A 24,609-nucleotide genomic window follows, 5' to 3' on the forward strand; every position below is an offset into this window, starting at 1 on the left:
TGTTCTCACATAAGCATTTGAGTTGGCACGTTGAGCAAGTTTTGAACTATAGTTGGCAAATTGCAAATATTGAGAACCTTTTTTTTTTCGTGTCTCAGAGTACCGCGGAGTAGCATTTAACCGGGAAGTTCACACTTCCTTTCTTATATTTATAAAATCAAATATGTCGTACATATTTGACTTTATAAATAAGTTCTTCAAGTTTTATTCATCACAAAGTTCATTATTTGTACACGAAAATTAATAAATTAATCAAAAGTATTAAAAAAAGTTGATTTCCTTCTGGACAAAACAAATGCAACTCGACAAAATGTTGACCAAGCTGTATTTCGCTATCAATATTTCGTGGCAAATCCTTTGTTGTCGATCACAGCCTTGCATCTTCGAGGCATAGATTCGATCAGGTGATCAATGAAACTTTGTGAAATTGCTGCCCAGGCCTTTTGGATTTGTTCAAACAGTTGATCCTTATTACGAATACCTTCACAATTAATTCTGCGGTTGACAATCTCCCACAGGTTTACAATAGGGTTGAGATCCGGAGATTGAGGCGGCCAATCCATCACCGATAGGTGGTTGTCTTGAAACCACTGCTTGACTACTTTTGCAGTGTGTTTCTGATCGTTGTCTTGCTGAAAAACCCATTTTATTGGCATATTCCATTCAACATGAGGTAACATAACATCGTTCAGGATATTTTTATACATGAAACGGTCCATTATTCCGTCGTTTCGATGTATTGGACCTAGACCGTTAGCAGAAAAACACCCCCAGACCATTACATTGCCTCCACCATGCTTCACGGTCTTATGGCAGTAACGTAAATTGATGCGTTTTCCGGCCGGTCGACGTACACGGTAAATGCCATCGCTCCCAATGATGTTGAACTTCGATTCATCACTGAACAGGACAGTTCGCCATTTCTGCACATTCCAGTCAATATGAGATGTAGCAAACAGGAGTCTTTTCTTCTGGTTTTTTAGTGAAATCAGCAGTTTCTTTGCAAGGCGTCGAGAAAACAATCCGACTTCAACAGTACGTCGTCTGACTGTTCCGTCCGATACAGGCAGCTCTAATTGCTTTTGCATCTCGACTGATGATATCTAGGGATCCTTCTTGACGGATCTGACGATCATAGAATCCTCTTTAGAAGTGGTGGAACGCAGTCTTCCACCTTCCACCTATATTTGGAACATAGTCTTGATACGGTCCATTTTTTCACGCGATATTTATCACAAATACTTTTTTGTGACATCAGGGGCGGATGCAGGATTTTTTGTGGGTGTTGCCTGTTTTTTTCCGAATTGCCAAAATATAGTCGGCGATATTTTTTTGTAAACCCCTCCCCCGGGCTTGCGAGGGGGGGGGTAAGGTTGCAAAAAAATATCGCCGACTATAATTCGTCATCAAAGCGGCATCAGTACTTTATTATTACTTACTTGGCATTGTTCTCAATTACACATATAAAACAAAACTAATAAAAATATTGCCTTGGCTATTCTGTTCATAAATTAGACATTTTTTACTTGTCTAACCTATTTAACGAAGTGCACCAACAAGAAGGTAAGCCATAGGACTTTGCACTCCATCTGTAAACTGTCATGTGGACTAAGGTTAGCCCTCCATTTCTGGATTCTTTCCTTTTCTTGATAGGCAGTTAGTGTAAAGTATTTGTATTGTTGCCTTAGGTTAGCCCTCCATTTCTGGATTCTTACCTTTTCTTGATAGGCAGTTAATGTAAAGTATTAATATAGTTGCCTTGGGTTAGCCATCCATTTCTGGATTCTTTCCTTTTCTTGATAGGCAGTTTATGTAAAGTATAAATATTGTTGCCTTAGGTTAGTCCTCCATTTCTGGATTCTTTCCTTTTCTTGATAGGCAATTAGGCCAAATTTTTTTATAGGGTTTTATTTTTAATTTTTTATGTTGCTTTTCTAATTTTCACTAAATATAAGGTAAACTTAAACATAAAATAAAATACACGAATATAGTCAATAAACAAAAAAGAAATTAATATTAGGTAAAAACCAACTCTAAGCGTCGTTCCACTAAAACAGAAAAAATATTTAAAACTCTTTCTACATCAGGAATTATTTCTTGATGAATAGACATCAGAGCTAAAGAATTAAATCTTGACTCTGTCATGCGGCTTCGCATATAAGTTTTCAGTCTGCGTATAACAGAAATGCTCCTCTCGCATTCACATGTAGTAATTGGAATTGTTCCCATTATTAAAAAACCTTCCCTAATGTTTGGGAAACCCCTCATATCAATAGACTTTAAAGTCTCTGAAATAGTGGATGGGATCACAGATTGATTGTTCCAAAATGTTTCCCACAAATCTAATTCAGCATGAATTGATGTAGGATGAGGCATATCCGATATATAAAAATGCAAAAATTCCATAAAACCTGATTTCCAAAAACATTTTCTTTATTTTTTTTTACAACAGTTGCAGGAATACCAGATAAACCTTTGTAAACAATCATCTCACCTTCATCAAATCTATCTTCTAATTCATTAATTAAATGATCTAGAAGAGGAGATGTGATGGAATATTTGAAATAATCTGAAACTGTGTCAGAGGGATAATTATCTCTATAAACTTGTCTGCCACAGAGCCTTGGTTTAACTTCTGAAACATCAAGAGTCTTAGCTAGGTTAAGAGCAATTAAGTACCATTCGTTATGATAGACATCAATATTTTTTTTTAAATCTAAAATTTGAGTTTTTAAACAATTTATTTCATTACACTGTTGTGATATATCAAATGCTTTAGTTTGGAGAACAACAGTGATGGCGTAGAAATAGTCCATTATTTGTTTTGTTAAAACTAAGCTCACAATAAAAGAAAAATTTGTCATAAGATTTAAAAAACATGAAGCTTTTGAAGAAGTATCAATATTATAACTCTTACCTTCATTGTATGCCATTTCTTCCATTGAATGAAAAACGGATATGTAGTTATCAAAAAAAACATCCAGACCTTTAAGTTTCTGAACCCATCTAGTTCGACATGTATCAATTAATTTTGCTTGACCAGGAAAAATGAATTTATTGAGACAGCTAGCACGTTTAGGTGATAAGTTAAAAAAATATGATATATCTTTGATTTGATCAAGAGCATTTCTAACACTCTGAACATTGCATGATTTACTAATAACTAAATTAAGTTTATGGCATGCACAGTGAACAAAAATAGCCTTTGAATTGATAAGTTTAATTCTAGATGAAATACCTTTTAATTTACCAGACATTGCCCCAGCACCATCATATCCTTGACCTCTACATTTTTGGATATCAAGACCAAGATCATCAATTGCAGAAATTATGTTTTGCGCAAGACTAAGACCAGTTGTACCAGATTTACATTCAATAAACCGTAGAAAATCTTCACAAATAACATTATCACAGTCAATGTATCTTATAACTAGAGATAGCTGTTCAACATTAGAACAATCAGAGGCTCCATCACACAAGATAGAAAAATAATCTGACTTTTTAATTTTCTTAATTAGAACTTCTTCGATTGTTTTTCCACAGCATTCAATAAGTTCGTTTTGTGCGGTTTTAGATATATAAGTTGCATTTTTAGGAGCAGAACGAATATGGTGCTCAAGAACTTTATCACCTGCTTCAATACAAAAATTTAAAAGCTCTGCAAAGTTACCTATACTAATGTTGTCTTTACATGTTTCTCCAATCTGTGGATGATACTTACTGTAATCACGATGACCTCGAAAAGCAATATCGTTGCGGCCAAGAAAAATAATTGTCTTTATAATCGGAACTAATTTATTTCGATTACTTATAATAAGTTTTTTTCTTAGATTATCAATATCAACTTCAATCAGATTTTTTTTTGAATTAGATCTAGATTGCAGCATGTTCAGACAATGCATTGATATTTGATGAAGTCGACAATTATTATTGTGATCCATATAAGCACGAGTTGCATTACCCCATATTTTAAAAGGTTTTTGAATAAAGTTGATTATTGTGGTATTGTTTGGAATTCTGCTACCCAACAGTGTACATGGAAGGCAGTATGCTCCATATTCAACCTGTGAGTAAGCTAACCAGGAATATTCAAGTAGCCATTTATGTAAAAATGATCGTTTTTTTTTTTCACCAGAAACAGGAAAAACAAAAGACAAGTTAGGAATAAATATTTTATTAACTAGATCTAATAACATTGAATCATCTTTGCCAGCAGATAGATGTCTACCGCGCTCATAGTAAGTAGAAATATCATAAAAAGGAAGGCTTAAAGGCTGATCTGATGTACAAGGAATACAATTAACTAAGATTGGATTAGGAGTAATATCAATATTTACATCTACAATTTTAGTTTCATTATCTATGCAAAACTTTATGTGAGATTGAACTAATGATTTTTTATTAGAAAATGGATTTTTAGGAGGTTGACAAGATAAATTAAGAACCTTAGTGGTAACAGAAGAATGCAATAGAACACTTGGCAAAACTGAACACGATCCTCTTTTTAAATCACTTTTGACAAATTTCTTTAAGCATAAAACTTCTCTTTTCACAATAGGGACAAAATGATTTGGTGACCACATATCTTTATCCTTGGAAATAGAGCGACAATCAGTGTTACACCATAAAATACTCAGAATTTCTTTATTTGTTTTATGATCACCACGTGGGTATATACTCACATTAAATAACTTTTTATATTTTTCAAGTCCAAATTTATTGTTTCGGCAATTGTTATAGGCTTCTTTTTTTATAAGTTCAGAAATATTTATATCATTTAATTCTGTAAAAGAATCAGAAGACTCAAATGAAACACATGCCATGAAAACACTAGAGAGTGAAGAAAATCTTTTAGATTCCACTTGGTTTAAGATTATTGGGTATCTTGAATAAAAGGTTGCATCTCAAACAACTCAACAGAAGTTAATAGTCGAAGAATTTCATGTGTTTTATCTGATGAATTTATTAATAAAGCAGCAAAGTTGTAAAGACAGTTACCATTTTCCATTGACCTGTAAAGTCATATCATATATAAACTAAATATAACTAAAAAAAACATATTTAACTAAAGGTTATTTGTTAAGAATTATTGTTTTATAAACATAATAAAACATAAAAAAACGCGTTAAAACTCATACTTTAAAACAATATAGTCTTCATTTTCTTTTTGCATGGGAATAAAAGCTTTCAGTTCAGAATTTCTTAAAGAAAGAAGATCTTTGTTTACAACAGGAAACTTTGAATTTAAATCTTTGAGATTATTACGAAGCTTTACTTTGTAAGTCGTAATATTAGGCAAATGCTTAGCTTTAATGGCATTGGATAGCAACAAATCCATAATTGCAAACAAAAATAAAATTTGTATTAAAAATTACTTTAAACTAATTTTTGATAAAACTTCAATTTATTCGAATACTTATAGCTTTATTTTAAAGCTTTAATTATTCGAATAAAGTTTATACGAATAATTAAGGCGTTATTGGAATAATTAAGGATTCATTTCTATATATAAACGGAATCGAGAGAACCCTTTTGATCAAACGTTCCTGCAACTTTTTTTTGTTGTCTACCGGAAATTCGGGTCAAATGAATCCTGAAACAATAGGGATTTTTTTGGCCTTAATTACGGCAACCAAAATAAATACATTGCAATAACGATTGATTAAAAGGGTTCTTTCGGTTCCGTTTACTTTAAAAAAAGAATCCTGATTAATAGCGGCATTTTGAAACATCACGGAGGAGAGAGAGAGTCTTTGAAACATTGTTAAAGCCGTGTATGTTTTTCTATAAAGGCAATATTTATTTTTTTAAAGAACTCATATATACATATTAGTATACTATAAATAATTATAATAAATTATAAGTATACTATAAATAATTATAACTTCTTAGAATATTATGGGTGAATCCTGGGCAACACAGGATACCCCCTAGATCCGCCCCTGGACATTCCACTTACGTAATCGCCAATAATTTTCTTTCTTAGTTCCAATCCAAGATTGTCGGGAGCCATTTTTGCACTTGAAGTCATAAAAATAATAAAAATAAATAATCACGCTTCTCAAGGCTTACCGTGTTACATTTACTTTGTGATGATACAATAATGCTCTGTGGAACACAACGTCTTGGTTCGATGTGGACTTTATTGATGTAATGAAACACTTGTTGTATTTCACTTCGATAAAACACTTTGATAAAACTCGCTTCGATAAACTGTCTTGATAATACTGACTGATTGACTTCCATATACTGACTGAATTACATGTCGATTTACATGTCTCTTATATAGTAAAATGAACCTGTGTGAACATGTTCTGGAAGATTCTAGATGCTTCTTTTCGATGCTTCTGGTAGCTTCTGGATGCGTTTGGATGCTTCTGAATGTTTCTGGATATTTCTGGATGCTACTGGATGCTTCCAGATGCTTCTTCTGGAAACTTTTGGAAGCTTCTGCATGCTTCTAGAAACTTCTGGATACTTCCTTTAATTATTAAAAACTTTCGTGACGTTGACACGGACCAGACTTAAGAAAATAAAACAAACCAAATAAGTTGCACTTGTTTTGTCCGCTGCAAAATGGCACTTGTCAACGAAATTTTGCCTGTGTGTTGTCACCTGTCAGCTGATTGCTTATGTTCTATGACTCCAGACTCCTGAACTGTTTGCTGTGGTAGTATAGTTCGTTTCGTTTTTAAGACATGTAAAATTAGGAACATATTTTAGCATTATTCGATGTTAGTTGCAAATGTTTTGTCCAATACTGTATATATATATATATATATATATATATATATATATATATATATATATATATATATATATATATATATATATATATATATATATATATATATATATATATATATATATATGTATATATATATATATATATATATATATATATATATATATATATATATATATATATATATATATATATCTGACATATAATATATTTCACGTCGTTTAAGTACACATTTGTCTGATATTTTCTTTTGTAATGTAAATTTTTAGTTTTCAACATTTAATTAGATAACTTTTTGTTGATTTTCAAACTTGCTTTTATTTGTAAAATCCAGAATAACATTTTTTATCATAAAATCACGAAAAAAGAGAACAAAGTTGCGATTGTTTATTTGAAAAAATAATTATTTAAAAATTATATTAAAAAAAAATAGAAAAAGGGAAAGACAAAAAAGATTATTATTGTCAAGTCGTGAAACATGACGGACAAGTTTTATTTTTTGTCGGAAAGTCTTATTATCGTGCGTCGTTGACTGACTGAGCTTTTTATAAAATATATTTTGTCCTTTATTTTGTTTTATGAATGAATGTCTCGAAAATGCGTTCATCAAAATATTTTATTCGCATGTAAAGTTACTGGAACATATAGTTATATTAGATTTTTAAAGAATTATTTTTGTAAGAACATAGTTTTTTTTAGAAGAAAAATCTGAGTAAAGAGTACCTTTTCACTGTAACGAGTCTAGTTATTTTGAAATCAAAAATAAAATGCTATTTCTACAGTTTTTAAGTGGTGAAAATAATTAGTGGAGTTGTAGCAACATAGTTAAAATTGTGTTTCTAAATCAATTAAAAAACGAATATACCATTATGTTCGTTTTTTAACTGATTAATCACATGTTTTAACTATGATTAATCACATGATTAATAATAATAATTTATACTGATTAATCACATAATTTAATAAATTTTTTAGATTAATAATTTTTTAATTAATTTGATAGATGAAAAATAATAATTGATACTGATTACATGTTTTAATAACCACAGTTTTAACTATGTTGGTACAACTCCACTAACTCTTTCCACCACTAAAAAATTTTAGAAATAATAAAGAAATAAAATTGTAAAGATCGTTTAAATGATCATAAATACTAAAACTTAAAATGTATTTGTTTTATATATTTTTTACTTATTCTAAAATACTTAGTATAGAGATGCGTATTATAAAAATACACAGATAAGTGTTTTGGATAACTTATACATAGATAACTTTATTTGGGTTATATAGTAGAGACTTTGCATTTTTGCTAAAATTATCTTTTCTGTTTTTTTAATTTTAAAGTTACCCTAAAATTTATTTTTAATTTGAAATTTGACATTAATAAAAGAAATATTTCATAAAATGACTGAAATAAAGTTTGATGTGGGATTACTTGGAGCAAATGACCAATTTAGGAATGGGTAAGTTATTTTTTGGATTTTAAATACGTTAAAACAAATAGTTATTTAATTTTTCTAAAAAAAACAAGTAATATAAATGTTTTATTAAAATTTACACTTTTATAAGAATTTAAACAACCATTTTAGTAGTACTATAAAAATACTTTTCTTTGGGTACTATTAAACATACTTTTGGAAGTTGTAGATTTATGAGATAAACACTTCAATTTAGATATTATAAGTTCAATGTCATGGTAGCGCTAAAATTCATTTGCAAGTCATAAGAGTAATAGCTGCCAAAAAAATAGTTATGATATATTATAAATGTTTTGTATACATATTGTTGCATTAAAATATATAATGAATGTGATAAAAATGTTTAGGGAAGTATTATCTCTAATAACCATATTTCTCATACTATAGTGTGGCTCAAATCTTTGCTTCTCTTATAAAAGTAAACAAACCTCAAGCATCATACAATCCTGGGTCCCACACATTTTAGATGTTGACATAATTTTTTATTTTGTATTGTTCTAATTTTAAATATGATTTTTTGATGTTATTTCTAAAATTTTTACTGATATTTTTGCAGTTAAAATGTTTTTAACTCGTAATAAAGGTTTATTGCTTTTTTTTTTGGATAGGTTTCAATCAGCTCTTAAAGATGTTGTATCTAAACATCCATTGGAAATATCTGAGAAAAATGTAAGTTTATAATATATTAACACTCAGTGGTGTTGCGAAGCACTTGGTGGCCAGTAGACAAAGCTCATATTTTGAAAGATTTTTCTGTAATTTTTCCAACCTTATAATAAACTGAGTGACCTTCAATCCTATTATATACTTTATGGTCCTCTTGACTTTGCCTACCCTGTCTACCCTATATTGACGACCCTATTAACACTTATATGCAGTGCTTGAAGTGAGGTAGGATATGGCGGTATGCCATTCCGTCACTTTTTTATAAAGCATAAACTATCCTGCCACCTTTTTATAAATCTATATATATAACAATGATTAGGTGGGATGGTATTTTTAATTTAGTGAATACCATCCCATTACTTTTTTTTCTTCACTTCGAGCACTGCTTATATGTGACATAAAATAATAATTTTTACCTTATAAAATCAATTAGTATTTGCAAGTATTAATTTTATGTACCACAACATTAGGTTTAAAAAAAATGCTCAAATCCTTAAAATGCTTCAATAAAAATTTCGAACATATTTAGAAACAAAAAAAACAACTATAAAACTAACTTATTTAGGTTCTTTTTATTTAAATTACACTTCCAATAAACCATTAAAAAAGTAATTGAATGTTCCTTTTTAGACACAATAGAAAAAATCTTGTTTGTAAAAAGTTTGTCAAAATATCATTTTTACTGTTTAAAAAAAACAACTCATGGTGCATTTATTCAGGCAATAATAAATCAAATTGCAAGCTGAACAAATATGAAAACCTAATCAACAATTTTTTTTGTTGATGTTTCTAAAATGCTATGCTTGAAGTTTAGGAAGAATTGAGTGGGTTTAGGGAAAGCAGGTTCAAAATAATTGCTATGTTCTTTTTTGCTCTTTCTTTTTTATCTGTAAGGTTTTTTCTTTGAAAACTTTTTAAGTTCAAGACTTTAAAATATTTTTAGAGTTTCTGTATTTACAGTGTTTTCACTTTAGAACTATAAACATTCATGGATGCCACCATGACTAGATAAAGTCATATTTTTTTTAGCCAACTTTAAATCTTATTCAGTTTGAAATCTCTGTGTTTCTAGCTGGAGAATATCTAATATTGGACATTTGTTTATATTGGACACACCAGACCCCATAAAATTGCCTTAATCACTGTGTTTACTTCTGATCTCTTTATTAATACTGATATATTTATTAATACTAATAGTTTTGGTATCTGAACTTACAATAGATTTTTGTGATTCTTGACAGTTCATAAATTAATAAATAAAAATGGTTTAATAAATAAATAATAAATTAATAAATAAAAATATTTAAATAATCTATTTTTACAGTTGTTTTTGATTAATTTCAAACATTTTTTTAGTAATTTTACCTCAAAGTTGTTAAATGATTAAAGTTTTTTCAAATTTTGACATCCTACAGATCCATACCTATTGACAGGGAGTGCCAAATCTTTGTTACTTTGCATCATTCACTTTGCGAGCATGAAAAATAGCGCAGTTTAAAAGAAGAACTAAAAAATAGTGCTGAAGTAAGATTACATTAAAAAGAATGTGAAAATGTAAAATAAAAAAATCAGAAAAAAGAAGGGGTGATTTACATAACTTTCAATAGTGTCATGATCATTATTAGCAAGATTATGATAAGTTTATGATTTTCTTTACAAATCTTAAGCGTAAGTCCTATTTATTATCTTAAAAGCATGCATATTTACTGGGTTGTAAGTTTTATAAACCTTTTTTTACCAAGTTAACTTTATTTAGCTTATGAATATTATAATCAGTATCACTAGAGAATCGCCAGAAAAACTTTTTTTTCCATCTGGGTAAAAACAGTTATAGCTACTTGTGCTCGAGACTGTACACACCCTTTTGTATTGTTTCTAAATGTTAGAAAGTGTTTTGTGGTTATTGGTAACATGACTTGAAAGATAATATATGTTAACACCTAAAATTATAAAAAAATTTTTTTCTGTTTACGTAAATAGTTCATGTGGTGTGAGAATCTGATTTGTAATTGATACTTGTATACTAACTTTTACTGCTTCTATTTATATAGCTCCTTTTATTTCATCACATGGACTTTTACCATGGGACATTGCAAGGAATGTGACGTTCAGCATTTATTTTGTGATCTTTCAGGTCATTCATTAGATTTATGAGACATAATTTTTTTAAAATATTAAAATAATTTATTATTTTGGTGAAAAATACGAAATATTTGTAATGGACAAGACAACTTTTATCAGTGTAAACATTAAAAATATTACTTTTGGATGCATGTATTTGTCATAAAATAAGTTTTTTAGATTTATATTTACAAAACCTATATATTATAACAGTAATGAAAGCTTTTGTAGGTATTCTTTGTGTACAAAGCATCTTTTTTACATGTTCAGTATTTCTCATCAACTGACCATTAACCGAAGACCAATCTTTTGTTATAACTTTTTTTATTGCAAAAAGTTGCAAAATATTTATGTTGCATGGCTATTTACATACATTTAGCATGAGATTTACATGTTTGGAGAATATTGGAGGATAGTTTATCTGATACCTAATAGTAAAGGTTAGTTGCAAAAAAAAATATCTAAAACTGTCTGTTTTTGATGCATAAAAACTAATGATTACATTTACGTTAAATTATTTTTTTAAAAGCCTGAGCAAAAAAAAACATTCTTAATTTAAATAATATAGTTTAAAATGAAAGTCAATAAATTTAATTTAAAACACTAGTAGCGTAAGAAAGTTGATAAATAAAAAATGCAAAATAGCGTTTTGGAACACATGTCAAAATAACGTGTAAATAACCGCATAAAATTATGCTTAAATTAATATTTAATGTTTTTTTAACTAGATATTTCCTCTAATGAACATGTCTTCACCATTATGACAAATTTTCACCGTGCAATGCTGATATTGATTTTTTGTTATTTTGGCACACTCTGTCCCACTGTGCTGGGGTTGGGGGGCATTATGCAAATAGTATACATTAATCTATAATATATAAAATTTATAATATTTTATATATTATAGATTAATGCATACTATTTATTAAATACTGTCATATATATATATATACATTTTTTTTTTTTTTAACTAATTCACTTCCAACAAGGTTGCAAGCGACCACTATTAAGTTATGAGTTGCTAGAAAATAGAAGATAGGGTTAAAGAGTAAAGAAATGGCTAATTGAAGACTTAAAAAGTTGTAGGTTGTATAAGTCAGATAAATATGAAGATGGGTGAGTTTTGTTGATGTGCAAAGAAAAAAATTGGATTAATAAAAGTTTTAATAGCATGAAGGGACTGATACAGTAATAGGATGCGAGTTGTTGAATAAGAAGCCAAGCTAGAATGAGATTTGATTGATCAAGCTAGAGATGATAGCTAATCTGAGCATTGACCATGATGGTATTTGTAGAGAAAAAAAAGAAACGCAGCCTTACAACAATAGGGAGCAGGTCTAACTACATGTGCTTTTGGACTTTGTTTGTGAGTTAGAGGGTTGTTATTTGTTAATATAAGAATGTAAACAATATTGCAAAAGTTGTTTACAGTAATATAAATAACTGAGTTTTATTAGACTTAAAATCCGCAAGCCACTGCAAGCTCCAAGCTGTTACAGAAGAGAGATCAGAATAAAAATCAGCTGCTCGTTCTAAATGATCAAAAAGTGAAGACTTTTTGTCAAGAGTATAAAGTTGAATCATCAGCAAAGAGTATAAAGGTGAGTTGTCAGCAAAGAGTATAAAGGTGAGTTGTCAGCAAAGAGTATAAAGGTGAGTTGTCAGCAAATAGAACTTTATATATAAGATTTTCATGAAGATTGTTATTGTAGATAAGAAACGATACAGGAGCAAAGATAGAACCTTGTGGTACCCTTAAAGTTACTTAAATGAAGAGTGTAGGCCTTCAAGAATAACTTTAATACTGCTGTTAGAAAGAAATGATTTAATAATCTCAAGACCTTTATATAAAGAAATTAATAGTAGAGTGAAGACTAATTTGTAGGATAGTTGGAGAGGTCAGAGTGTTTTCTAGAGTTTTCAAAAATTAAAACCACTTAATTAGCACTTATTGATAGTTTAGCAAATATTAAAGAGAGTTCTAAGGAACGTTTTTGTAAGACTATGATGGAAATCTTGTCTGAAGCACAAACTGTAGAAGTGTTTAATTGAGAATTAACTTTTGCATTGGAAGCCAGAGTGATTTGGATGTCTAACAATGGGTTAATCTATTTAACTGAAATGGCAGGAAGAGTATGGCCATAAGATTCACGAGTCAAGTTAAAGGAAAAGTTTTTTGCAAATGACTCTGCCTTATTCTAGGGAGAAGTAATGATTTAGAGATTTAATGTTAGACACATAAATAGACAAATTAGACATTTTTTTAAAACAAAATCTCATTGAAATTATTTTTTATTTGCTGTCTTATATTCGTAGCAGGAATATTTTTATATTTAAAAAATGTTTAATTATAATTATTTAACTTGTTTTATTATAATTTTTTTTATCCTTTCTCTCTTCCTAATTTTTTCCTTATTTGACTATGACTTGACAGCTTGGTCCTTTGACTATGACTTGACAGCTTGGTGCTTTGATGCATATTTTTGAAACATCGCATCTTTATCATTAAAAATTATTCTTAAATAATATTGACTATAAATAAATCAAATTGAAATGTAATTGATTACACATAAAATGATATATTTTATATTACGATGTTGCATGTTAAATATTGGTTAGTTGGTGGTTACTGCTAAAACAAATTTGCAAAATAAAATTTGAAGACATTTTCTCACTACTCTAATGCATACTTTAAAACTTTATTTTTATTTCAAAATTTTAGTATTTTAAGAATTCAGAAAGACGAGAATTTTCTGCTACAAGAAGTGCACATGGTCTTCATATGCCTATGAAACTTCAAATGGAACGAGCTGTTGCTTCACGAGTATGTTTTCTTGTTATTTTTTTTTAATAATTTTAACTAATTGTTTGTTTTTTTAACCAATTCCCAACAATGCTGCAAGCAACCACTATTTAATTTAGGAGTTGCCAGAAAATAAATAATATTGCTTAAGAGCAAAAAACTGTTGACAAAAGACTTATAAAAATGAAAATTAATTAGGGAAAACATGAAAATGTGTGTGAATCACAAAAGAATTGATGTGTGAGAAAAAAAAATTAGTTAAAAGTTTTTAGACCATAAAGGTGCATATACTATAAAATAATGCAGTTTTGCTGAATGACAAGTCATACCAAATTAATCTTCACTTCCAACAAGACTGAAAGCAAGAGTTGGAAGTTACTGAAAGAAAAAAGATGAAGTTTATCAAGCAAGATAGTGATTAATAGACAACTTAAAAGATTGCAAATTGTATGAATCAGAAAAACAAGATGAAGGGAGTTAATTCCAATGAACTGATGTTCAAGTAAAAAACTAGACAAATAAGAATCTTTATAGCACTTAAGAACAGTCACAGTAAAAGGATGAGACTTAATTGAATGGCGAGTAACAAGAGAATGAGTTTTAGTAGATGACACAAGAAACGCTAGCATTTTAGAACACTGCCCATTATAGTATTTATAGAAAAGAGAAAAAGAAGCAACATTACGACGATGTGATAATACTGTTGCCATATCCGCTTTATAGAATTCTTAATAAGAAAGTGGCAAGTTCAATAAAGAGATGCAACCTTAGTAGATGCTAATTTTGCAATGGGTTTCCAAGAAAGATTGAAAGTAAGAGTTAATCCTAAAAGGTAGTTGACTCATCGAGTACATTACCGTTCACAAGATCAAGGTTATTGCGATAATGATTAGTTTGAAAAAATTGAACAATGTCACTTTAGATGATAATTTCTGGGATATCATTAATGTAGGTCCAAGAATAGAGGCACCTCTGAAGTTACAGGAAATGAAGAAGAGCGCTGTCAATCAAGGACAACTTTTATACTATGATTGGTAAGGAAAGATTCAATAATCTTAAAGATTTACCTGATACACCGTAAGAAGAGAGTTTATGGAGAAGACCAGCATGCCAAACGTTATCAAAGGCTTTAAACACGTTAAAAGCGAGAACCCTAACCTCTCTTCATCTATCTAATGCACGATAAAACCTATTGGTTATTACCATTAACAAATCAGCAATAGAATAAGAAGACCAAAACCCATATTTATGATCAGAAAGTTATTAGATTTAAGATGAGAGATTAAGTTTTTGTTAATTAAAGATTCAAAAACCTGCTAATGATAGTAAGAATACTAATGGGACAGTAGTTAGACGAGTTAGATTGCTCTCCAGAATTTCTGAAATGAAATATCACCATAACAGCATGCCAGAAAACAAAACTCTGATAAGCACTAATTAAATAGTTTTGAAAGTATGGATGACAGCTCTGGAAAACACTTCTGCAAGACTACAACAGGTATGTTGTCTTGACCACAAGCTGTAGAAGAGTCTAAACAGGAAATCACTTGAGATACAGAAGCTGGAGTGATAAGAATGTCAAGCAATGAATCAACCTGTTTGACGGCTATATCAGGTAGAATGCAACTAGTGGAACCAAGAGATGATATTGATGAAAAGTTTTTAGCAAACAATTCGGCTTTGTCTTTAGGTGAGGTGACAAAGTCTGAACTATACAAGAGAGGTGAAATTAAAGATTTGCCCTTATTATTAATATTATTAAAGATTCTCCAGAAGTCACGAGAGCCTAATTTTTGAGAGGAGATACGAGATTTCATGACCTGAGAATAGCGAGTTTTGGCGTTAGACAAAACCTTTTTACAATTGTTTGTAACAGTAATAAACAGATGTCTGTTTTCTGGAGAATTGTTTTGCTGATAAATATGGAAGTAACGGTTTCGATTGGCAATCGCAGCAGCACAATGTGAGGAAAACCATGGAGAAGAGTGAGACTTGACCTGGAATTGTCGAGAGGGAACAAAAGATTCCATGCCAGCCTGAATCCATGAAGTTATGTAAGAAGCACATTTGTTGACAGGAAGAAAAAAGATTTCTACCCAAAGGCCATCACGAATGAAATCACGGAAAGAATCCCAGTCAGCTTTACTGTAGTTGTAAGAGGTTCGATAATAGGGGGATTTGGGTGATGAAGAAGCATTAGATATTAGTTTTAGAGAGATCAAACTGTGATCAAAAGCACCTAAGGGTGAATGTGGATAAACTGAGCACTGACTAGGATCAGAAACAAGACATAAGTCTAGTAGAGAAGGTAAATGATTTGGGTTGTCTGGAAAGCGAGTTGGAAAGTTGACTATTTGAGTTAAAGATTTAGAAAGACAAAAGTTGTGGGCCTTAACACTTGCAGAGTCACTGACACTAGAGCCAAGCCATTCAGTGTGATGAGCATTAAAATCACAACAACAAAGATATTGGCTGATGGATAAAGAGAGAAGGCTTGGTCAATATGATCAGAAATAACATCAAAATGAGTGCAGTCTTGAGATGAAGGAGAGTGATATAGAACAAAGAGAAAGGCGATAGAGTGAAGTGGTGCTAAACGAAAGCACTTAAAAGAATAGTCTGTAGATTCAAACCTTGTTTCCCGACAAATGGGTGAATCCTTACAAATGTAAATGCCCAGGCCAAGCATGTGACTATTGGAGTCTTTACGAATTAAAGCAAGATAACCATCAACACTAAGATCACAAGAGGAGACAGCTGAACTCAAATTAGTCTCAAAAAGAGACAAAGAGCAAGTAGGTCTGGTAAACTTTGCAAGAGATAAGACTTTACAAAAGAAAAGTTACTTCAAAGACCATAAGTATTAGTGAATGATAGATTTAGAGAACTTGATGATGACAATGGTTTTTTGTATTTTTTAGTTTTTGGTTAAAGAACTTGACTAAAAGCATTGACTGTACTCAGTACACTGTTTAATAGCCCAAGCAATTGCTTCATTATTATTAATAAACCCTAATCTGTAACAAAAGTCTCCAAATGTGCCCTTGACAAAGCACACCAAAAGTACAAACAGGGTCAACATCCATGCGCAACATGGCACTGTTAATACATTGATGTTTTTCAGCTGTTGGTGGAATCAGCCTCTCTGAGAGCTACTACAGAGTTTGGGAAACCTGACTACCAACCAGCTTCAGAAACATAAAAATGAGCTTTAGAGCTGTACCCTCAGGAGATAATAGAATGAGTTGCCTAGTCATAAAACACAAAGAAAGCCCATGAGACACAAGCAAAACCCATGCATTGAGTCAAGAAGATTCAGCATTCAACATCCTAAATTGGAAACAATGCATTAAAAGTACATCTGCGCTAGCCTAATAGATGAAGATGAGGTGCAAGGCTGGTCAACAGATAGAATCTGTTTACCCCTTAAGTCTTTGCCTAGGAGGCCTTTTACAAGACAGTAGTCGGATGCATTTAACATCTGCCCAAGATGAGTATTTTTATCGAGACACTATCTCTAGCCTTTACTCAATCAAGAGCCTCAAGGCAGGGAGTGTTTTAAGTAGGAGTTGGCTTCTCCTAACCTTTGTCTAAAATAACGTATACTACAAGGCAGCAGGACAAGAAGCAGGTTGTATTGGGTTACATGTTACCAGTAGCAGGATAACCTGACCTGATATCTGGATAACCTGACCTGACATCTTTGTTTATCTGACAACTTGAGACAATTAGCAACATTGGTTATCTGGTCACTGGTATTATTTTCTTAGGTAGCTTAAGAGTTACTTATTTGTCTTGATCTATTTCTGTTGCTTCTTATTGTCGATTTATTTCAAAATCAGGATCAATTTCAGTTTGATCATCTTTTTCATTTAATTTGTCTCAGAATTATATTCTAGCAAAGTAGCTTTTTTCTATTTTCTCTATTATTAAACTCCTTCAACCTGTTCTTCTCTTAAAATTTCCAACCTGCTCTGTTCTCTTTCTGTAATTCTTATTTCATGTGCTTGTCTTACAAGTTTTATTTTGGCTTTGGTTTCAAAAATTTTATCATGTCCATACTTACATGCTCTTCTTTCCGGTTTTTTGTACAGCTAAAAACCGATATCATCTTGTTTTTTTCTTTCTGACAAAAATTTTGATTTCTTTATTTCATCTATGAAGTCAGGTGCACCACTGTCTATATTTAATTTTTATGCATGTCATATTCCAAAAAACAAAGACTGCATCAACTGCAACATAAGCAATATCCTCATTCTTTACTTTATTTTTAACATTTTCTGGATCATTCCTTAGAAATAAGACATATTTCATAATTTGCCTACAATCAGACAGTTTGGCCCCATTAATTGATGTTGAAAGATGACCAATTAACCAGAAATCAGTTAACTTCTTGTCACAGGTCTACTTGGAGTACCTTTATGTGAGCTAGAAGTACTAATGTTTCTTATTGTCTTACCTTGACGAAGTAAATTCTCTTTTGGTTCTTTAGACTTTTTCATCTATAAAGATACAATGAGACAAGAAATAATGAAATATATATATATCATTTTAAACAGCTGAGAATATTGAACGTGTGCGAGCCATTATTGAAGAAAATCCGCATGCAACACATGATATAATTGAAGCCCTGACATCGATTAACTGTTTTACAATCAACGAAATCATTCACAACGCCTTTAAAAAAAGAAAATTAATATCTTGTTGGATACCCCACAAGTTTTTTTTTTTGTTTTTTTGTTATTCACCTCCTCAAGGCCGAGAAGGCCACTACAGATGAGGAGGCTACTTAATAGTGGTTATAACCCTCTCTCAAGTTAACTAATCAAAATCGCAAGAATAGAGTTGAGGCATGTAAGGAAAATTTAGCCCTTTTCAGAAACGGCCCATGGAGACTATGTGATATTGTTACAGGGGATGAGTCGTGGTTTTATTTGAGACAAGTTAGACACAAGTCAGCTAATACTAGTTGCATTGGTTAACTCCAAGAACTATAGTAAGATGCGACAGGTTTCAGCCAAAAAATATGTTCTACATCTTCTTCAAAACAACAGGTGTTGTTCATTTGGGTTATGTTGAAAAGGGAGACACCATTAATAGCGAATATTATAGATATTTCTAAAGTAGTAGTAAGTGTAATGATAGGTTGAGCCTGAAGCAGATGCAGGAAATGAAAGTTTTAGTGCAATCATAGCATCATCCTAAAGGAGAATAAGAAAAAACTGAGCAAAAGCATGGGTCATAAATAAGGCAAAAATCAAGTAATGAAGGTGATTAGGTTTGCCAGCAAAACGAGTCATAAAGTTAACTATCTGGGGCCGTATTCTCATCTCTCCGTTAAGCTTAACGGAGCGTTAGCCAAAAATTTCTTTTAAATTGCATTAATAAAAAATATTGTAATGAAATTTCAGACAAAAGCTCCGTTAAGCTTAACGGAGAGATGAGAATACGGCCCCAGAGTAAGGTATTGAAAATGAGTAAAGTTTTGAACTTTAATTCCAGCAGGGCTAGTGGTACAAGAGTCAACCCATTCAGTGAGATAAGCAGTCTCAAATAACAACAAATTTGGCTGGTTGGTAATAGGGCTCTGTTAATTTGATCAGACATAACATTGAAAAGAGTAATAAATAAATTAATAGATAAAGAACAGATAAAGCTGATTGAGTGAAGAGGTTCTAAACGAAGCCCATAAAAGAATGGTCAGAAAATTTAAACCTGTTTTCATGACAAATAGGTAATTTGATAAACAAGTAATTGTCCAGGTCAATCATGTGACTATTGAAGTTTTTGTGAGTCATAAGAGAATGTTACACACATGAAAAAAATCCACCTTTCTGCTTTTATTGACTGTTTAACTTGTTTTTTTAATGTAAACATTAGATTCAATATATTATAAAATAATTGAGTAAATAAATAATAGACTGATATACCACAAAAGCAGTAAACTGTTTGTACTTTAATGATTAGTTAGGCTGCAAGAGTCAGTTTTTTGCACAATTTAGGTTGATTTTTTCTTGTAACTGAGCCCTAAACTAATACATTGTGTTCTTGTATCTTATCCATTTGTCAAAAAGTGGATATATAAAAGTAAAGTGTTGAAAAGTTATTTATAAATTTTGATTGGTTGCTTTATTGCAATCAAGGTTAGAAATAAAAATATTTTTTTTACTAATGTTTTGCCAAGGCATTTCATTAATAAAATTTTGGCCAAGGCATTTCATTAATAAAAATAGTTGTTATTATTTACTTTAGATTCAAAGAATAGCAGGTTTACCAAGTTCTAATTTAGCATTAAGGACCTTAATGGGTATAAATGATATTTTAGGTCCTGAAGATATATTCAATGGTAATTTTTTTTTTTTTAATTGTCAAAAGGTAAAAAATTAATTTTTTTATTTTTGTTTTAGAATCGTTTATATTTTACTAATTTTCTATAAATTTTTTATTAATTAAAAAGTTAAAAAAAAGTAGCAGTATGAGATATGAAATTATATTCTCACTTTACATTCAATCTCTGATAAATGAGTCTGATCTTATAACCTCTCATAAGGATAAGGCAGAAGAATTTACAAAGAACTTTTCTTTTAACTCATCTTTTAAATCTAATGAACACTCTTCCCGTCATCCCAGAGAAACAGGATAATCCATTGTTAGACATCCGAATAACTCAGCTTCTGTTGCTTAAGTTATTTCTCTCTTTAACTCATCTGTTACTTGTGGTCCAGCTCTTGTAACTCAATGACATTCCTGTCATTGACTTACAAAAGTGTTTTTAAGAACTCAGTTTAATACTCTAAACTATTTAATAAGTACTTAACTGGATCTTTTGTTCCTGCCTGTTGGAAAAAGGAATCTGTGGTTCCAATTTTTTTAAACTCTAAACACTTTGGCTTCTTTAACTATAGTCCAATCAGTCTTCTTTCTGTTATTAGCAAAGTCTTTGTGTGTTAGGTTAACAAATTTCTAATGTCTCATCTTGAATAACTTACTTTCTAACAGTTAATATGGATTTCGATCTTTTCGTTCTACAGGTGGCCCATTAACTATTATAACTGTAAGATTCTATCATACATTACACGGTGGTGGCTCTTGATATATATATATATATATATATATATATATATATAAATATATATTTATATTTGTCTTGGTAATAAGTATAAGTTTTCCATATATTTTTTTATAGATGTGTCTGAAGAGGATTACCAAGTTGTTGTTGACGGCAGATTTTAGTTCGCTTTCGCTTTAACATTTACGTTGTTTTACTTTTTTATTTTGAATAAATGTTTTATTGTAGTTGGTTGTCATTAAATGTGAACATAAATTTATAATAACAGTTAATTTCAAAATAATAATAATTTAAAAATGAGACTTTTTGCAAACCCGATCCCGGCAAAATTAAAAGATTTAGCAGGGGTTGATAACCGGGGCTAGAAAAAAAATTATAATGCTTAATATATTATTATTTTATGCTTACATATACTATTTATTAAATACTGGCATACATTTATATATTTTAAAAATCTAATTTGCTTTCAACAAGATTGTAAGCAACCACAATTAAGTTATGAGTTACTTTAAAATAGAGAACAAGTTGAAATACTAGGAAACGTATAACTGAAGACTTAAAAAGTTGTAGGTTGTATAAAAAAAGAAAAAAATGAAGATGGGTAAGAGTTATAAGGTTTTTTTGATGTTCAAGGAAAAAAACTGAATTAATAAAAGTTTTTATAGCATGAAGGGTCAGATTTAGTAAAAGGATGCAACTTGTTGAATAAAAAGCCGAGCAATGATGAGTTTTGGTTTATCGTTATAGAGATGATAGCTTGTTTGAGCATTGACCATGATTGTATTTGTAGAAAAAAGAAAAAAATGCAATCTTACAACAATGGGAGAGTGGCTCAAGCTTGGCAGATAAAGCTGGTCTAATCACATTTGTAATGTGCTTTTATACTGTCTGAGAGTTAGAGGGTTGTTATTCGTCAATATAGGAATGCGAACAATATTGCAATATTTTTTTCCAGTAAGTAAATGAGTTTTATTGTCTAACAAAAGTTGTGGATTTTAAATCCATAAGCCACTGCAAGCCTTATGCTGTTACAGAAAAGAGATTTAAAATCGGCTGCTTGTTCTAAGCAATTAAAAGGTGAAGATTTTTTTGTCAAGACAGTTGAGTCATCAGTAAATAGAGCCCCTTTAGATTTCATGAAGAACGTTGTTGTTGATAAGAAACAATACAAGAGCAAAGATAGAACCCTGTGGTACCCTTAAAGCTATTTAAAATAAAGAAGAGTGTAGGCCTTCAAGATTAACTTTACTACTGCAGTCAGAAAGATTTAATAACCTCAAAACCTTTATATAAAGCAACTAATAACAGAGTGAAGACTAATCATAGGATAGTTGAAAAAGTCCAAGTATTTTCTAGAGTTTTGAAAAGTTGGAACAACTCATTTAGCACTTTTTGAAAATTTAGCAAAAATTAAAGAGAGTTCTGAAAACACTTTTAAGAATATGATGGAAATCTTTTCTGCAGCACAAACTGTAGAAGTGTTCAACTGAGAATTAACTCAAACATTGGAAGCCAGAGTACTATCACAGAGAATGTAAAGGATAAACCAAGAACTATCATAGTTAAATTGCTGAATTATAAAGACAAAGAGAACATTTTGAAACACGCAAAGATGCTTAAAAGAACAGGCATTTTTATCAATGAAGATTTTTCATACGAAACAAGCAAAATAAGACGTGAATTAAGAGAAAAAATGAAGATTTCGCGTAATGCTGGAAAATATGCCGTTATAAAGTACGACAAGCTAATAGTAAAAGAGTTTAATCTGAAGGCTAAAAAAAAATTTTTTTTTTAATTTTTTTCAATTAATAATTTATCTTTATTTATATCTTAAATGGAGGAACGCCATGAGTTTAAATTTTCTTTTGATAATCTTAGTGATAATGATACTGATACAAATTGTTTCGACAAATTTAGTCTTGAAAGTAAATACTACACGGGAATCTGCACAATATTTAAAAAAAAATAAAGAAGCATTTTCAATATTAAACATTAACATCAGAAGTCTAAATAAAAATTTTGAAAACTTGAAACTTTTCTTGGATGAAATAAAATACAAGTTTAGCATTATTTGCATAACAGAAACGTGGTGCAAATACGATAATCAAAATTTACATTTTGAATTAATTAATTACACGTCAATTCATCAACCGCGGAAAATATATTGTAGCGGAGGCATAAGTATTTTTGTTCGCAATTCAATTAACTTTGTCCAACGTTATGACCTATGCGTTAATGAAACAGGTTGTGAGTCATTATGCATTGAAATTGTTAATAAAACCACAAAAAATATTATAATTAATACTACTTATAGGAAACCAGCTGGCAATTTAAAAGTATTTAAAACTCTTTTAAATACATTTTTAACTAAAGTCAATAAAGAACGAAACCATGTATACATAGTCGGAGACAACAATTTGGACTTGATGAGACATGCTTCAAATAACATTAAATATTTTATAGATACTCTTCTTCAACATAATTCCAACAATAAATAAGCCAACCAGAATTACTAAAAACTCTTCTACACTACTAGACAATATAATCACCAACAATTTTTATAAAAACCCTATTTATACTGGTATAATTAAGACAGACTTATCAAATCATTTTGTTACTTTTCTAATTACTAATTACTACTTATTATTACAATTAACAATAAGTCTTCAAAACTATTAAATACAAGAGGCAGATCAATGAAAACTCCTCACAACAATTCCATGACCTTTTAAAATATAAAATTGATTGGGACCTTATACTGAAATCAAGTGAGGCAAACAATGCCTACGAACTATTTCTTCATCATTTTTGTAATCAGTATAAAAATGCGTTTCCTGAGAAAAAAATTGTTATAAATGCAAAGTCGCTCCTATGCCCTTGGATGTCTAAGGGCCTACTAAAATCCTCGAAGAAAAAAAAAAAGTTGTATGAAAAGTTCTTAAAAAATAAAACATATAAAAATAAAACAAACTAAAAACATTATAAAAATATATTTGAAAAAACTCTAAAAAACTTTATTACTCAAAGTTGTTAGAAAAAACTAACGGAAACACTAAGAAGATGTGGAAGATAATTAAAAAAATTATTGGCAATTCAAAAAATTATGAAAAAAATAATCTGCCCAAAAAAATTTTAGTAGATGGTAAATTTATATACGATAAAGCAATAATTGCTCAAAATTTGAACAGCTTCTTTCGTAATTTTGGGCCTAACTTAGCTGAAAAAACTCCGTCAAGTTCTTCTTCAAATGATTTATATTTAAAAACCTATGACAAAGTAATGGATGAATCTAAACTAGATATTTATGAGTTGCGATCTACTCTAGATAGTTTTAAAAACAACACTAGTGCAGGTTTTGATCAAATTAGCGTGCATGTTGTAAAATCAGTTTTTAAAATTATAGAATCCTCTCTATATCACATTTTTGATCTTTCTATTAAATCGGGTACTGTTCCAGAAAAACTAAAAATTGCACGCGTCTACCTATTTTTAAATCTGGTGATGACACAAATACTTCAAATTGTAGACCAATATCGGTACTGCCATGCTTTTCTAAGTTACTCGAAAGCATTATGTATAATAGGCTTAACTGCTACTTGAAGATAAACAACATGTTGTTCAACAAGCAATTTGGTTTTTTAAAAAAATAACTCAACCGATCACGCTTTGACCGAGCTAGTAACCCATGTAACAAATGCCTTCGATGATGATTGTTTGACATTAGGAG

General features: G+C 30.3%; 2 protein-coding genes across 2 annotated transcripts; one reads left to right on the forward strand and one right to left on the reverse strand.

The window, feature by feature from the left end:
* Positions 1–1,906: 1,906 nt before the first annotated feature.
* LOC136088740 (zinc finger MYM-type protein 1-like) lies at positions 1,907–5,462 on the reverse strand. The gene is made up of 2 exons (XM_065813293.1): positions 5,139–5,462; positions 1,907–5,012 (listed from the first exon to the last, which is right to left on the reverse strand). Exon 2 carries the CDS (start codon positions 4,821–4,823, stop codon positions 2,343–2,345), a length of 2,481 nt encoding a protein of 826 aa, XP_065669365.1. The 5' UTR covers positions 4,824–5,012; positions 5,139–5,462; the 3' UTR covers positions 1,907–2,342.
* A 2,597-nt stretch (positions 5,463–8,059) lies between these two features.
* On the forward strand, positions 8,060–21,149 carry LOC136088741 (proteasome maturation protein-like). Its single transcript, XM_065813294.1, has 5 exons — positions 8,060–8,208; positions 8,832–8,892; positions 13,733–13,834; positions 20,066–20,159; positions 21,000–21,149. The coding sequence occupies exons 1-5, from the start codon at positions 8,150–8,152 to the stop codon at positions 21,044–21,046; spliced, it is 363 nt and encodes a 120-aa protein (XP_065669366.1). The 5' UTR covers positions 8,060–8,149; the 3' UTR covers positions 21,047–21,149.
* Positions 21,150–24,609: the final 3,460 nt, after the last annotated feature.

The sequence above is a fragment of the Hydra vulgaris genome, chromosome 12, assembly GCF_038396675.1.
Source record: "Hydra vulgaris chromosome 12, alternate assembly HydraT2T_AEP".
In the NCBI taxonomy this organism is placed as follows: Eukaryota; Metazoa; Cnidaria; class Hydrozoa; order Anthoathecata; family Hydridae; genus Hydra; species Hydra vulgaris.